At 41.0% G+C, this 14,813-nt stretch overlaps 1 protein-coding gene across 10 annotated transcripts in view; it reads right to left on the bottom strand.

Moving 5' to 3' along the window:
- The window catches only part of VPS13B (vacuolar protein sorting 13 homolog B), a 590,935-nt gene that overhangs the window by 60,119 nt on the left and 516,003 nt on the right, over positions 1-14,813 (bottom strand). For all 10 annotated transcript variants that reach the window (XM_061603888.1, XM_061603895.1, XM_061603940.1 and 7 more), the window contains one exon: positions 8,506-8,667. In XM_061603888.1, coding sequence (XP_061459872.1) covers positions 8,506-8,667 — 162 coding nt within the window. The remainder of the gene's footprint in view (positions 1-8,505; positions 8,668-14,813) is intronic.

Genomic DNA, 14,813 nt, shown 5'->3' with positions numbered 1-14,813 from the left:
AGTTAAGTGAACATTAACTGCTAATAAATAACATAAATAGAGAAAAAGATAAAGATATAACTCGGCCAGACTGAAGAGCAAGGCGAAAATCAGTACTGCTCAAGCGAGGCAGGAAAACGAACTAGCACTCCGTGGGAGGGGCCGCATTAACGGTCGTTTTGGAGTGTTAACTCTTTCCTGCCTCAAGCACTAGCAAGGAACACAATACCCACTTGGGGGTGTCCTGGTGCCCACTGGAGAAACTCATCCAAGAAGTCGGGACAAGGCTGTGCTCTGGATACCTCGCTTGATTCACCTGCTATAACACTGGAGTCTAAGTCCTGGCAGATGCTAAAGATTTTATCCTGGAAGTGCCTAGCAAATTCATTACAGCGGGCCTCAGATGGTTCTACCATGTCCCTGGGGCCAGAGTGTAATAGCCCCCGGACAATTCTGAAGAGCTCCGCTGGGCGGCAGATTGATGATTTGATAGTGGCAGCAAAATATTGTTTTTTTTCTGCCCTCACTGCCCCTAAATACTAGAAGCTAAAATGATGAAACTGAGGTTATCATACTTCGGACACATAATGAGAAGACATGATTCACTAGAAAAGACAATAATGCTGGGAAAAACAGAAGGAAGTAGAAAAACAGGAAGGCCAAAGTAGAGATGAACTTACAAGATCTGAACAGGGTGGTTCATGATAGATGCTCTTGGAGGTCACTGATTCATAGGGTCGTAATTGACTTGAAGGCACATAACAACAACAACAAAACATCTGGAGCAAATGTGTTTTGAGGTTTTAGCTATATACCACCACAGCAAAACCAAAATAATTTAAAAACTCCTTTCATTTATTTGTGTTATATATTTTAAACAGTCAATTACAACACTTCTCTTCAACTTTAATCAGTGAAAGAAAAATTAAGACTTTAAATTATATGAATGTTAATGAAACCCAATCCTTTGAAAACTATTTATGTTCATTTAACTGAACTGCCTTGCCATACTAAAAAAACATTTTTGCAAAGGTTAAATAAAGTATTTTATGGCAACCGCTGCTGCTTAGTGCCTGTGTAACAAGAAACATGAGCTATCCAAAGTTGTGCAAGTGGATTTTCTTTCCCAGTAAGGGAATGTGGTATCTGAGACCTTGTCCTAACTCATTTTTATCCCCAAGTGTGAGTCAAGAAAGTCAAGTATGAACTAATGCCTAGAGGAAAGTCCCTGACTCCAAAAGTATGGATTATTTCATATTTCACATTTATCTTACAATCTGCTCTCAGAGTTCTTAAAATTCACTAACTTGGCAAGATGAGAATTATCATGAGGAATGAAATAGCTTCAAAACTATGAAGTCATCTAGCATTCCATTAATCTGACACTCGCGTGGCTTGTCCATGCTTGGGCACTCTTCTGACCTTTGGATAACGAGTTCCTCAAGAACCACTCCAGTAATGAGGAACTTTGGAATGTGCCACAATATTATATGCAGAGCAATCTGAAGTCCTAATGAAGTTGCATTACTTTTGTACACTTACAAAATTACAAAAAATGTACCCCACTTGAAAAATTAGGACATAGTGTTAAAAACATAACTTTGCTTATAAAAAATGACAGGGTATCAAGATATTCAGGTTTCTTTCCAAAGAACATATTATCATGATTACTTGTTTAAAATTAATCACACAAGTAACACCCAGATTTGGGTGTAGGGGTTTCACAATGTTTAGTAAAGGAATCGGCTTGCGCATGAAAAGCCCCCTAAGCTCCTGGTCTGTTGTGCTACCCAAATGGTTCATTTTTCTCTCTAAATTCTGGTGTCATGGGAGAGGCAATAAAGTGTCAGTCGAACAATAATAATATTATAAGGCTTGGGGGACATTCAACAGTGCTACTCATTTAGTCCAGTTCTCGCCAGAAAATGTCCCAAGAATCTAAAGTTTCAGAGAGTCAAGCACTGCTATCCTGCAAGTGATAGAAGCTGCTTTTCTTAGTCTCTCCCTCTCTTTGCTTCATACTACATGCCTATTATTTCTGCCTTATCATGAACCCTGTGAATAGGGTTTTCATGGTAAGTGGTATTCAGAGGTGGTTTACCATTGCCTTCCTCTGAGGCTGAGAGGCAGTGACTGGCCCAAGGTCACCCAGTGAGCTTCATGGCTCTGTGGGGACTTGAACCCTGCTCTCCCAGGTCGTAGTCCAACACCTTAACCACTACACCACACTGGCTCTCACGACACACAACACTGATGCCCTGTCAAATCCTTCCTCTTTAGGGGCTGCAGCCCAGGTTATTCTGGAGTAACAGAAGCAGCACTGCAATTTGAGACTGAGGTTTTGGCAATCATAAAAATGTAAGATGGATCAGACGAAAGGCCTGCCTAATCTAATCCAGCATTCTCTTGACCCAGTGGCCAACCAGATGCCTATGAGAAACCCACAAGGCAGGACATAAACACAACGGTCCTCTCCTGCTGTTGTTCCATGGCAATGGATGTTGAGAGGCACACTGCCTTTGATACTGGAGGCAGTATACAGCCATCATGACTTGTAGCCATCGATAACCTTATCCTCCATGAATTTGTCTAATCCCTTTCTAAAGCCATCCATGTTGGTGGTCAACACCTTCAACTCTTTATTACACAGTCATAGACCCACAATACAAATTAAAATTGAAAAAATAAAATCGTCACTTTTAGGTGGTCAACACCATATTTTGTGGTACCGGATTTCACAGTTTTACCCATGTGTTGAGTGATGAAGTTCCTTTTGTCTCTTCCGAATTTTCCAACATTAAGTTTTACTGGATGACCCCTTGTTCTGTTAATATTAGGGAGAGACTCTGCTTTCTCCACATCATGCATAATTTTATACAGCTCCAGGCCTATAGCCAGGAGGGGGCAAATGGGGGCACACACACCCCAGAGCTGTGCTTCGTGCCTCCCTGGATTTGGGGGAAAATTGTCTTTTCAATTTGTGACATGACACAATTACAACCTCCATTTAAAGAACGATAGCTTGTTTTAAGAACAGTTACAATTTAAGAATAGGACCCTCTGAAACAATTAGTGAATAATGCAGGTTGAGGGTGCAACAAGCACCTCATCTGGAAGAGTCCCCAAAAGCCTGGCCACTCAAGACTTTCCTTGAGTACAGTTGGATTTTTCATGATCACAATCATCCTATAATTACTTAAATGATCCTGAAATTAGCCTATATAACCCTTGAAGAGTTAAATATTAGCACTTCGTATTATGGAGTTAGACTCCACCACTTGGACTTTCCTTTGCTCTGCTTTTCAGTTTCAGTTGTGTTCTCTATCCAGACAGCAATAAAGAAGCATGTTTGTTTGCCTACAGTAAAAAGTAAGACTTTGTTTATTCTGCAGTTATTTATTTATAACATGTATATCCTGCCCTTTCTCCTAGTAGGAGCCCAATGGGGCAAACAAAAACACTAAACACATCATAAAAACAGACTGTGAAATATATTAAAACAACACATCTTTAAAAACATCTTTGTTAAAAAAGCTTTAAAAACATCTTAAAAAGCAATTCCAACACGGACACAGACTGGGATAAGGTCTCTACTTAAAAGGCTTGTAAAAAGAGGAAAGTCTTCAATAGGCACCCAAAAAGATAACAGAGATGGTGCCTATTTAAGGGAAGGGAATTCCAAAGGTAGATGTCACTACACTAAAGGTCTGCTTCCTATGTTGTGTGAAATGGACCTTTTGATAGTACCTATAGGAGGCCCTCACTTGCACAGCACAGTGGTGGAGTGGGTATATAAGGGGTAAGACGATTATTTAAGTTATCCTGGTCCCAACTTGCATAGGTCTTTGTATACCAAAACCAGAACCTTGAACTTGACCAAGTAGCTAATGGGCAACCAGTGCAATTCTGGGGAACATGATGGCAATACCCTGCACTGTGAGCAGTCACGCCATTGCATTTTGCACCAGCTGTAGCTTCCGGACCAACCTTAAGGGCAACCCCACAGAGAGAACATTACAGTAATCCAGCCTGGTGGCTACCAGTGCATGGACAACAGTGGTTAGGCTTGCAGTGATTACTAGAAGCCAACATGGATTTATCAAGAACAGTTCCTGCCAGACTAATCTTATCTTGTTTTTTGATCGGGTAACCTCCCTGGTAGACTGTGGGAATGCTGTGGACATAATATATCTTGACTTCAGCAAAGCTTTTGACAAAGTGTCCCATCATATTCTGATTAGCAAGCTAGCTAAATCTGGGCTGGATGGAACATCTATCAGGTGGATCCACAGTTGGCTCCAGAATCGCACTCAAAGAGTGCTTATCAATGGTTCCTTCTCAAACTGGGGGGAGGTAATGAGTGGGGTACCGCAGGGTTTGGTCCTGGGCCCAGTGCTCTTCAACATTTTTATTAATGACTTGGATAAGGAGGTGCAGGGAATGCTTATCTTATTTATTTATTTATAACAATGGGATAAGGTCTCAACTTAAAAGGCTTGTTGAAAGAGGAAGGTCTTCAGCAGGCGCCGAAAAGATAACAGAGATGGTGCCTGTCTAATATTTAATTTTTAAAATTTGCTGATGATACAATACTGGGAGGGATAGCTAATACTGCGGAAGACAGAAACAAAATTTAAAGGGATCTTGATAGGCTGGAGCATTGGGATGAAAACAACAGAATGAAATTTAACAGGGATAAGTGCAAAGTTCTACACCTAGGAAAAAGAAACCAATTGCACAGTTATAAGATGGGGGATACTTGGTTCAGCAATACGACATGTGAGAAGGATCTTGGGATTGTTGTTGATCACAAGCTGAATATGAGTCAACACTGCAATGTGGCTGCAAAAAAGGCAAATTCTATTTTAGGTTGCATTAACAGAACTATAGTTTCCAAATCGTGTGAAGTATTGGTTCTCCTCTATGCAGCACTGGTTAGTTCTCATCTTGAGTACTACGTCCAATTCTGGACACCACACTTTAAGAAGGATGCAGACAAACTGGAACAGGTTCAGAGAAGGACAACAAGGATGACCAGAGGACTGGAAACAAAGTCTTATGAGGAGAGACTCAAAGAACTGGTCATGTTTAGCACTAAGAAGAGAAGAGTGAGGGGATATATGATAGCACTTTTCAAGTACTTGAAAGGTTGCCACACAGTGGTGGGCCGGGATCTCTTCTCTATCATTCCAGAGTGCAGGACATGGAATAATGGGCTCAAGTTGCAGGAAACCAGATTTTGGCTGAACATCAGGAAAAACTTCTTAACTGTTAGAGCGGTACAACAATGGAACCAATTACATGGGGAGGTGGTGAGTTCTCCAATGCTGGAGGCATTCAAGAGGCAGCTGGACAGCCACCTGTTAGGTATGCTTTAATTGAGATTCCTGCATTGAGCAGGGGGTTGGACTTGATGGCTTTATAGGCTCCTTCCAACTCTATGATTCTATGATCCCAGTCCAGAAAGGGCTGCAGCTGTCTTACCAGCCAAAGCTGAGGTCCCCTGGGCCACTAGCAACAAAGATGGATCCAGGAGCACCCCCAGACTACAGACCTGCTCTTTCAGAGGGAGTACGACCCCATCCACAGCATGCAACCGACCAATTATCTGAACTCGGGAACCACCAAGCCACAGCAGCTCCATTTTGCTAGGATTCAGACTCAGTTTACTGGCCCTCATCCAGCCCACCACTGAGTCCAGGCAGAGGTCTAGGACTTGCACAGCCTCTCCTGATTCAGATGTTACAGAGAAATAGAGCTGGGTATTATCAGTGTACACCTCACCCCAACTCTCCTGATGACTGCTTCCAAAGGCTTCATATAGATGTTACACAGCATGGGGGACAATATGGTATCATGTGGCACCCCACAGTACAACTGCCAGGGGCCCAAAAGACAATTGCCCAATGCTATTCTCTGAAAACGACCCTGGAGGTAGGATTAGAACCACTGTAAAACAGTGCCTCCAGTTCCCATCTCACGAAGTCAGCCCAGAAGGATACTATGATCAATGGTATCAAAAACTGCTGAGAGATCAAGTAAGAGTAACAGGGTCGCACTCCCCCTGTCCTTCTCCCGATAAAGGTAATCCATCAGGACGACCAAGGCTGATTCAGTCCCATAACCAGGCCTAAACCCAGACTGGAATAGGTCATGATAATCTGTTTCATCCAAGAGTACTTGCAATTGCTGTGCCACAACCCTCTCAATCACCTGTCCTAAAAAGGAGGTATTTGCAACTCGACGGTAGTTGTCACAAACCAATGGGTACAGGGTGGGCTTTTTCAGGAGTGGTCTAATCACTGCCTCATTCAGGGCAGCTGGAACCACTCCCTCCCTGCAACAATGTGTTGGTCACACCCTGAATCCACTTGGTCAAACCCCCTCAGCAAGCTTTAATAAGCCAGGAAGGGCAAGGGTCGAGAGGACACAATGCTGGCCACATCATTGCAAGCACCTTGTCCACGTCATCAGCCCACATCAGCTGACACTGATCCCAAGAAGTTGCAGCAGACGTTGCACTGGATACCTCACTGTGGACTACAGTAGATGTGGATGGGGCATCAAGATTGCTACGGAGGTGAGCAACTTTACCCTCAATGTGTCTTGCAAACAATTCACAGTGGGCCTCCAAAGGGTCTAAAATTCCATTTCCTGGAGTTGTCAACAGACTCCCAACAATACAGAAAAGCTCACTGGATGGCTACTTGAGGATGTGATGGCGGACCTTCTTCGCTGCCCTCACCGCCACCCAGTAGGCACAGTTATGATGTTTTACTCGTGCCCGATTAGCCTCATAGCACATCTTTCACTACTTGCGCTCCAGTCGTCGTCTAGCCTATTTCATTGCCTTAGTACACTGGTGTACCAAGGTGCAAACTGGTCTCCACAATGCCGGAAAGGGCATTCAGGGGCAACCAAGTTAAGAGCCCGACACACCTTGTTTTTCCACAGCATGACAAGGGCTTCAACAGGGTCACCGGCTCTATCTACTAGGAACTCCCCCAGGGTATTCAGGAATCCAATGGATTCCATGAGTCTTTGGGGGCAGATCATCCCTGCAGGGGTGGATCGAAGCCATGAGTCTAAACTTCACCAGGAAGTGGTCTGACCATGACAATGGGGTGACATCCACCTGCCCATCTCCAGAACACCTTTTCCTCCATCTGAAGAAAAAACCAAGTCGAGGGTGTGCCCTGCCCTTTGCATTGGGCCGGTGACAACTTGAGACAGCCCCACAGTTGGCATGGAGGCTATGAAGTCCTGAACTGGAACACTAGAGGCATGGAAATCACCCAGGACTATTGTGCTGGGCTCCTTCAATACCACAGCTGAGACGGCCTCTACCAGCTTAGTCAGAGAAGCTGCTGGGCAGAAGGGTGCACAGTACACCAGCAACAACCCTAGTTTATTGTCTCCTTGGCCCAACACCAGTTGCAGGCCCTCACAGCTAGCTCCAAGACAGAGTGGTTTCCTGGTAACAAAGATGGAAGTTCTGTAGACCAGCAACTACTCCCCCTCTTGTCCCTGCAGCCTGTGCTGGTGTTGCACCAAGTACCCAGGTAGGCATAGCTGGGTCAGATTAACTCTTTCCAGCTCACCCACCCAGGTCTCGATAATGCACAACAAATCAGCACCCTATCAAATAATGAAGCTGCCATGATCAAATCATGGATGAGTATGGTCTTATTGTGTACCAGTCTGGCGTTAAACAACAGCACACACAGACCAGTTATTATGAGCAGAATTGGGTTCTTATTCCTAAAGGGTGAACTTAATTTAAAGTGATCTGAAAAAAATGGCTACCCTAAGTTACCCTTTACTCTTTTAAATAATTCACTGTACTCACAATCATAGTAGCTATTTTTCTTCTTTGTCTTTAGTACTTCATGGCAAATGAAAAAAGCCATAGAGGAATAGAAATATTGCTGTATACGCTACAGTTAGCTAGCTGGCTCATTGGCCACCTAGCCTGTAACTCAAGCCTAATTTCTGATTTTCCCAATACGTGCACCTCAGTGTGAAGTGTTCATCATTTTGGTGTCCCTTTTCTGCACCTTTTGACATGCAGCAACCAGAACTACGCATAGTATTATAGGCGTGGTCACACCACAGATTTTCATAAAGGCATTATATCAGCAGTTTTATTTCCAACAGGAGCTTTGTGTCCACAGTGTTAGGATTAAAATACCAAAAGCTGAAGATTAATTCCCTTCCCCCCTTAAATTTGACAAGTTATTGCTGTACTTTGGTTCAGAAGCCTGAAGTTTTCTCTTTTTTTCTCTGAATTAATTTGGAAAGGGTGAGGGTGTTCAGTTCCAAAAACTTGAATGAAATCTAAACACTTCTGGGTTCCCTCAGCCTTTTTGTTTATCTCTTGTGTCTCTTGCAGCTAAAGCGTGCGACTCCAGCTGGAATCTGGAAAGCTAAAGATAGCTGAACGCATGAATAAAAAACCAGAATCAATGATTAAAACACCACCCAGTTTTAACGATCACTGCACTTGTAAGGCTTTTTCTCTCATACCTGCGGGGACTTGTGAGAGCGCCAGCTGTACTGGTGACTATGGAGGCTCGCCAGCAAAACATTTTCATCAGTATCCACCTGGCCAAACCGCAGTGTCTCCTGTGTGTCATTACAGATTACAAAATGGCTGAAGACCAACTCTTCTGCCTCGGGGCACTGGTTCTGAAAGGAAAAGAATATCAAATCCAAACAAGGGTCAGATTAATTGCAAGATGTTTGGCAGCTGCCTGCCCAGTGGTGAATGTTTCTACATACACACGCACACACAAAACCCCACCCATCTTTAGTCACAAGTTTTTCCTACAAAGTTTTCTTTCTATATCATGAAATGGCAAAGCAATTAACGGATCCCCCAAATATATTTTAATTTCAACTCCTTGAACTATAAACTACAAGCAAAAAGACAATGAAATGTCAACTTTTAAAAGATTATCTGAGCCAAATTAATACCATCCACTATTACAGACAAGTGTACAGCGTAACAACTTGAAGAGAATTTACAAATGCAAACAAAACCTGCCCATGAGCAATTATGACTGGGGTTCCCAGCATATTGCTCCATGGGAGTTGGCCAGACACTCCCTTGGTGCCCTCTATGCCCCTCCCAATTTTCTTTTTTTAAATTAGGATTTTGTTTTGTATTGTTTGGGGGGTTGTTTAGTTGGGAGGGGGTTGCCTGTTTTGAGAGAAACATGTTTCCTGCTTTTTTGTTTCCATTTTATTTGCTTTGGGGGTTCTGAGCATTGCCAGTTTTATTCTGTGAAATGGGTATCCTGTGGTACCCATGACAGTTTCTTAGATTTCCAAATGTACCACTGTATCCCAAAAGATTGGGGAATCCTTCATTTTGATATTAAAATCACTAGTTCAAAGACAGCTGAACTGATATTTAAGATTTAGTGTGATGTTTCCAACAAATAAAATTTATTTTTGAAAACTTTTGACCAAGAAGTAAAACAGCAGCATCAAAATGTGCATTTGGTACCATTGACATTTGACACACACCCAAATATGCTCTCCTAATTTAAAGCAGAAATATCAACTATGTAAATACCACATTCAGATATATTTTTTTTGCTTTTTAATTTACTTCATTTCTCTAAACTGGGCTTAGCCCTGTTGTTCACTTTCAGTTTCCAGAGTGCTATGTTGCACTGACTTAAAGAAATACATCATACGCTGGTACACTTTGTCCCAGGGAGTGTGCAAAACCTTTACATAGCAAAAGGACAATTTGATGTGAGGATAATTCCCAAGATCCAAACACAGTGCCCTGAACGTGACAGTGAACATTCTGGCCAGCTGTTGGTTCTATTCCATGACAACTACCAATGTCATGCACGTGGGAATAAATAGGAAGTTTTACCAAAAATTAAAATTGTTTGGCACGATCATCCTAATACTACTCTTAAGCAGTTGCATGACCTATAGCTATGGGGAAATCAGAAATATTAGTATAATTGCTTCCTCAAAGGTTGAGAAAATCTATCAAGATCATTGAAGTACATGCTCCTCCCTCTATGTAACAAATTTAACTCTGAAATGCTTCAGTATTTTGTAAAGGGATTCTTGTATTGATATATGTGTATGTAGCAGGATAGGTGTGGACATGGCAAATCTACTGGGGAATTTTTTAAAAGTACATTGAGCATGTATGACATTTGAAGTATTATGCTACCCAGTGCATTCTCAAAATTCATTTCAAATTGTAGAAAATACCTCACTGATCTCCCCCACCATAGTTATCATCCTTCTTCTTTATCCATTTGTATTTGGGGTATTTGATGCTCTGAGTTATCAAGCGGGAGCAAAGAGCAAACTGGGTATCTTTCCACTGGCACTGTATGAATGATGGGCTTACATGACAGTTGGCATACATTAACCAAAGACTTAGGAGTTCATTAATCCCTGTAACACCCTGCATTATGAGAATGATTTGATGCCAGCAAAAGATGGCTATATGGCCTTCAAGGAGTCTCCTACCATTGACTAAAAATATTTCTATCTAGCCCTCCATCAGCTTGAGGCCACTTCCCTGTTCCAAGCAATCTCTTTCCCAGTAATGCAATATACCTCCTTATGGAGCTTTCTACGTTTCTTTCACGTTTTCCATTTGTCAACAGAATCCATTCTTTTTGCCCCTCTTTAACCATTCCCTCCTCCCCTTGCGCACCCCAAGTTGTCTTGGAAGCTTCAACATGACCTTCAGTCTAAGAGCTGCTGTTCCCAATGTCCTCTTGTTTTATAGCAGCTTCTCCCAGTACCAATACCCAGACAGGCTCTTCCCTTGTTGTTTACGTTGCTTCAGGGTTCTGTCAGCAAAATGCCAGAGAATGTGCAGAAGCATATAAATGCACGGAAGATGGCCAGGTCTCTCTAGCCAGCCAACTCCTTCTTGGCTATCAGTTTTTCACAGAGTTCAGCTTTGTAACACACGCACGCACGCGCACACGAACACACACACCTTGGTTTCTAAGGTGACCAGATATTCAAATGTGTATATTTCATTTTCCATTATGAGTAAGAATTTTATTGCATTTTTGTTTTCCCCCAACATCCCCTCTTGATTTCATTTTCTTTCCTAGAGGCAGAATGAAATATTGGAGGAAAGGCAGAAATCACATGTGAAGATGCAATGGTGGAATGGATGAAGGAAAATAACCTGTGCTTGGATCCTAGGAAGACAGGTGCCACATCATACTCATTCTGCATTTGTAAGAAAGTGTGCTTTTAGTGTGGTAGCACCTACTCTTTAGAACTCCTTGCCTATTGACATCAGTCAGGTACCTTGTTGTATTCCTTTCAGTGCCTGCTTAAAATTTTCTGTTTAGGCAAGCTTTTCCAGATCTGTTTTGATCTTTTTAGTTAGTAGCTGTTTTAATTGTATTCAATATGTTTTTAATTACTTATTTTTGAACTGTTTTATTGATAATTTTAATGTTTTTTGTAAGCCACTTAGAGGTCTAAAATTCAAGTGGTGAATTTTTTTTGTTAAATAATAAATAAATAAAATATTGTGTAACCATTTCCCCCACAGGCCTAGGATGTCCTTTGTAAAGGGCTGTACGTTTGAAGCCCTGCTTAATGATTAAGAGCCATAATACAAGAGAGTGGGGGCCTTGAAGTTGCCCATCACCAGTTAGTAGCACCAGAATAAGAGATTAAGCATACAGGACATCTGGTTACAACCTTCCCTACTATGGTAAGATGTATTGTATTTCTATTGTTTTCCTATTTAAATTATAGTAATTATGTATAAAAATGCATCTATACATAAATATTACCATATGCAAATTTTATGAAATCCATAACCTCTCTTTGTCCTTATTTTTGGTGCTAAATTCCTTCTTTCTTAGGCCATCTGTAAGTGGCTGCCGTACACAGGTTGCTTATATACTCCCTTTTTCCTTTCTCCCCAGTAGATGGACATCCATACACACACCTGTTCGTTAGCACAGGCTGACATCCAGCACAAGAAAATAAAAATACTCTCAAATTCTCAAGCAAGTAAGGATTTTGGATCAAATGCTCCAAGGATGGCAGAAGAAAGAGGCAGAACTACTAAGTATTGCCAAATATGGATGCATATAGGAAGGGGGGAACAGAGTGGGATTTAAGGGGATTGTTCTTTGGAAGTCAGGGCTCTATACTACGGTATAATTAAAACATGTGGCCCTGTTCACATCAACATATTTTATACAGAAAAGGTCAGTAGAACAGCCAGACTTCCATTTTATAAGCAGTGAAGATTACTACAGAGCATCTGTATGTACCGTGTATATGGGGAAAGTGAGATTGACATTCCTGGTGCCACAGTTTGTTTTGGCACTTTATAATGGCAGATCTATTACTTTATACTGTCAAGCTGCCATACCCACATGCTCAGAGATCTACCCACAAACATGGATTTCCTTGTTACAGATTTATGAAATGTTCTTCTTTAAAGGAAGGATTTAAAATCTAAAGAACTCAGTATGTTACAATCAAAGATAGATAAGACTGTATAATGCATTTTCCCTAATAAGGAAGTATCTACTGGATTTTTTTGTTAAATCTGTAACCAGAAAGACTAGATGCTTAGCACGACAAAATGTTTAAAATTCATCTTAGTGGAATATGTTAATTTGAAGTGTTATTGTCAGTGTACTGAAGTGAAGAAAATAATGCAACTGCTATTTCTATATCAAATAACTGTTTGTGGAATCTTTCAATGGCAACAAGGGCCAAATGAGAAAAATATTTTTGCATAGCTATGGGTTTAAGTCCATAAGCAGAAAACCCATGCAGAGAATGCATAAACATTGCTCTTAACTGCACAGGTTTTCAAAGTATGATTGTATATCTGGGACTATGCTGAAGTTAATAACTCAGTGCCTAGATTTCCAATAATAAGTACATTCATTAATGAAAGCTGCAAGCCTAAACATACATATCTGGGGGTAAATCCCACTGAACACAGTGCAGAATATACTGTATGCATATGATTGTGCTGTAAAGCAGGGCTGACTGGCAGAGTACAAGCCAAACCTGTTATCTTTAGCCCTATGAGATTTTAAATCAAGAGTATGGTAAAAAGCCACTGACAATTTCATATATAAGGAAAAGAAAAATGTTTTCAACTAGTAAAAGGAGAAAGATTCCACAGTTTAAATATTACATATCTTTTCTATTTGTATTTTTATATATGTAATGCATAAATGTACAGTTATATGTTATGCTATGCCTTGGTGCATGTGCTGCTTGTCTATAAAGCCCTTACTACTAAATGGTGCCAAATGGTATATGGAGCATGACCACTTATGATGGGGTCAGCTTGTAAAGCCTAATACACTTCTGGCCCAGAACCATCTGGAGAAAAGTGTAGTTCCAGATATACAGCAGTTGTCCATCCCTAATTTAAAGAACAGAAACAGGATAGCCTCCAAAAAGTTAAGCATCTGTTTGGGAGGAGGCTGTAACAGAATGGATCATCACTGTGCAAATCAAGGTTCTAGTCTACACTGGACTGTCAGTGTGTTTATTTTCTAATTACTAGCTAAGATACACCCTCCTCAGAACAAGCTCCACAGACTTAGAAATTTCATTTGCCATTCAATGTGATGTGATTAAATCTCACTTTACAGATTATAAAGTCATGTTCTTTTTTATTTAATCTAGTTGAGACTCAGGATATAATTATTTTTACACATAATATTCAAATGAAGTATGATCAACTCCAAATAGGACTCCCTCTTCCATACTAGACCTCATATTTTACTGATTATATTAACTGAGGAACTGAAGATCCTGCATTATTGCATCAGAATGAGCAGTTGAGGAAATGGGGAGCTTAAGTCTGATATATTCTCAACGTGTATTTCTGAACTCTTGGAAAAGAGAATCAATGAAACCTCTTGGAGGATTGTAGGTGTTCACATGCCTTGATGAATTTACTCAAATTGTCAGACACAAAGATGTTCATTAGAAACCCCATCTTCCTATGACCTTGAGCCATCTTAATGCAACAGCTTAGGCTCATTGAATTTGACATATTTACTTATGCACAACTGGATTGCAATTTAAGAAACAAAAGGGAAAAGATGGGCATGGATTAGAAAGACATTAAGTGTGTTCCACAGAAAGGGATGAGTGTGTGCACACATGTGAGCACATGCTGAACACTGTCAGTAGTGTGTACAAACTACAAAGAAACTAAACTTAACAAAATTGGGCCTTAAACAGGAGTGACTGGCTACACAAGAAAAAAAAAGGAGTTTGAAATTAAAGTTTATGGAATAAAACATATGAAAAAAGTTTTAAAAATCAAAAGACTCAACAGCAGATCAACCCCCCAAGCTGTCTATGGGAAGACCATCTTCAGAGGAAAAAGCACAAGTGCCCTCTAGACTAGATTTCTATAGACCTCTATTTCCCCTTTGGAAGGTCTGGAGAGTTTCAGATATTTTGTGGGGGAAAAGGGAGAAAAACATGACAAATATACTTTTGAATTACAGACCTTCACTCAGCATACAGCTCTCTATTTGTTTATCCACTTCTGGATCAGTGCAGTGAACAGCATGTTGAAGTGGAACAAAGAGACCTGTGTTCAAATCTATCTTCAGCCACTAAGCTAACTGGTGAAGTTGCCCAATCACAGTCCTCTAGTATATCTCCCTTGCAGGGTTATTGTAAATAAAGGACTCCATGTATGCCACCCTTGGGTTCCTTGGATGGAGGATTAGACTTACACATATATTTTGGACCCTAGATCTGTCACACCACAAGACTACAGCTCTTTTCACTGTATTTGGCAAACTGCATCACTGCCA

This window comes from Rhineura floridana, chromosome 1 (assembly GCF_030035675.1).
Source record: "Rhineura floridana isolate rRhiFlo1 chromosome 1, rRhiFlo1.hap2, whole genome shotgun sequence".
Lineage (NCBI taxonomy): Eukaryota > Metazoa > Chordata > Lepidosauria > Squamata > Rhineuridae > Rhineura > Rhineura floridana.
This window is presented reverse-complemented; position numbering and strand designations above follow the sequence as displayed.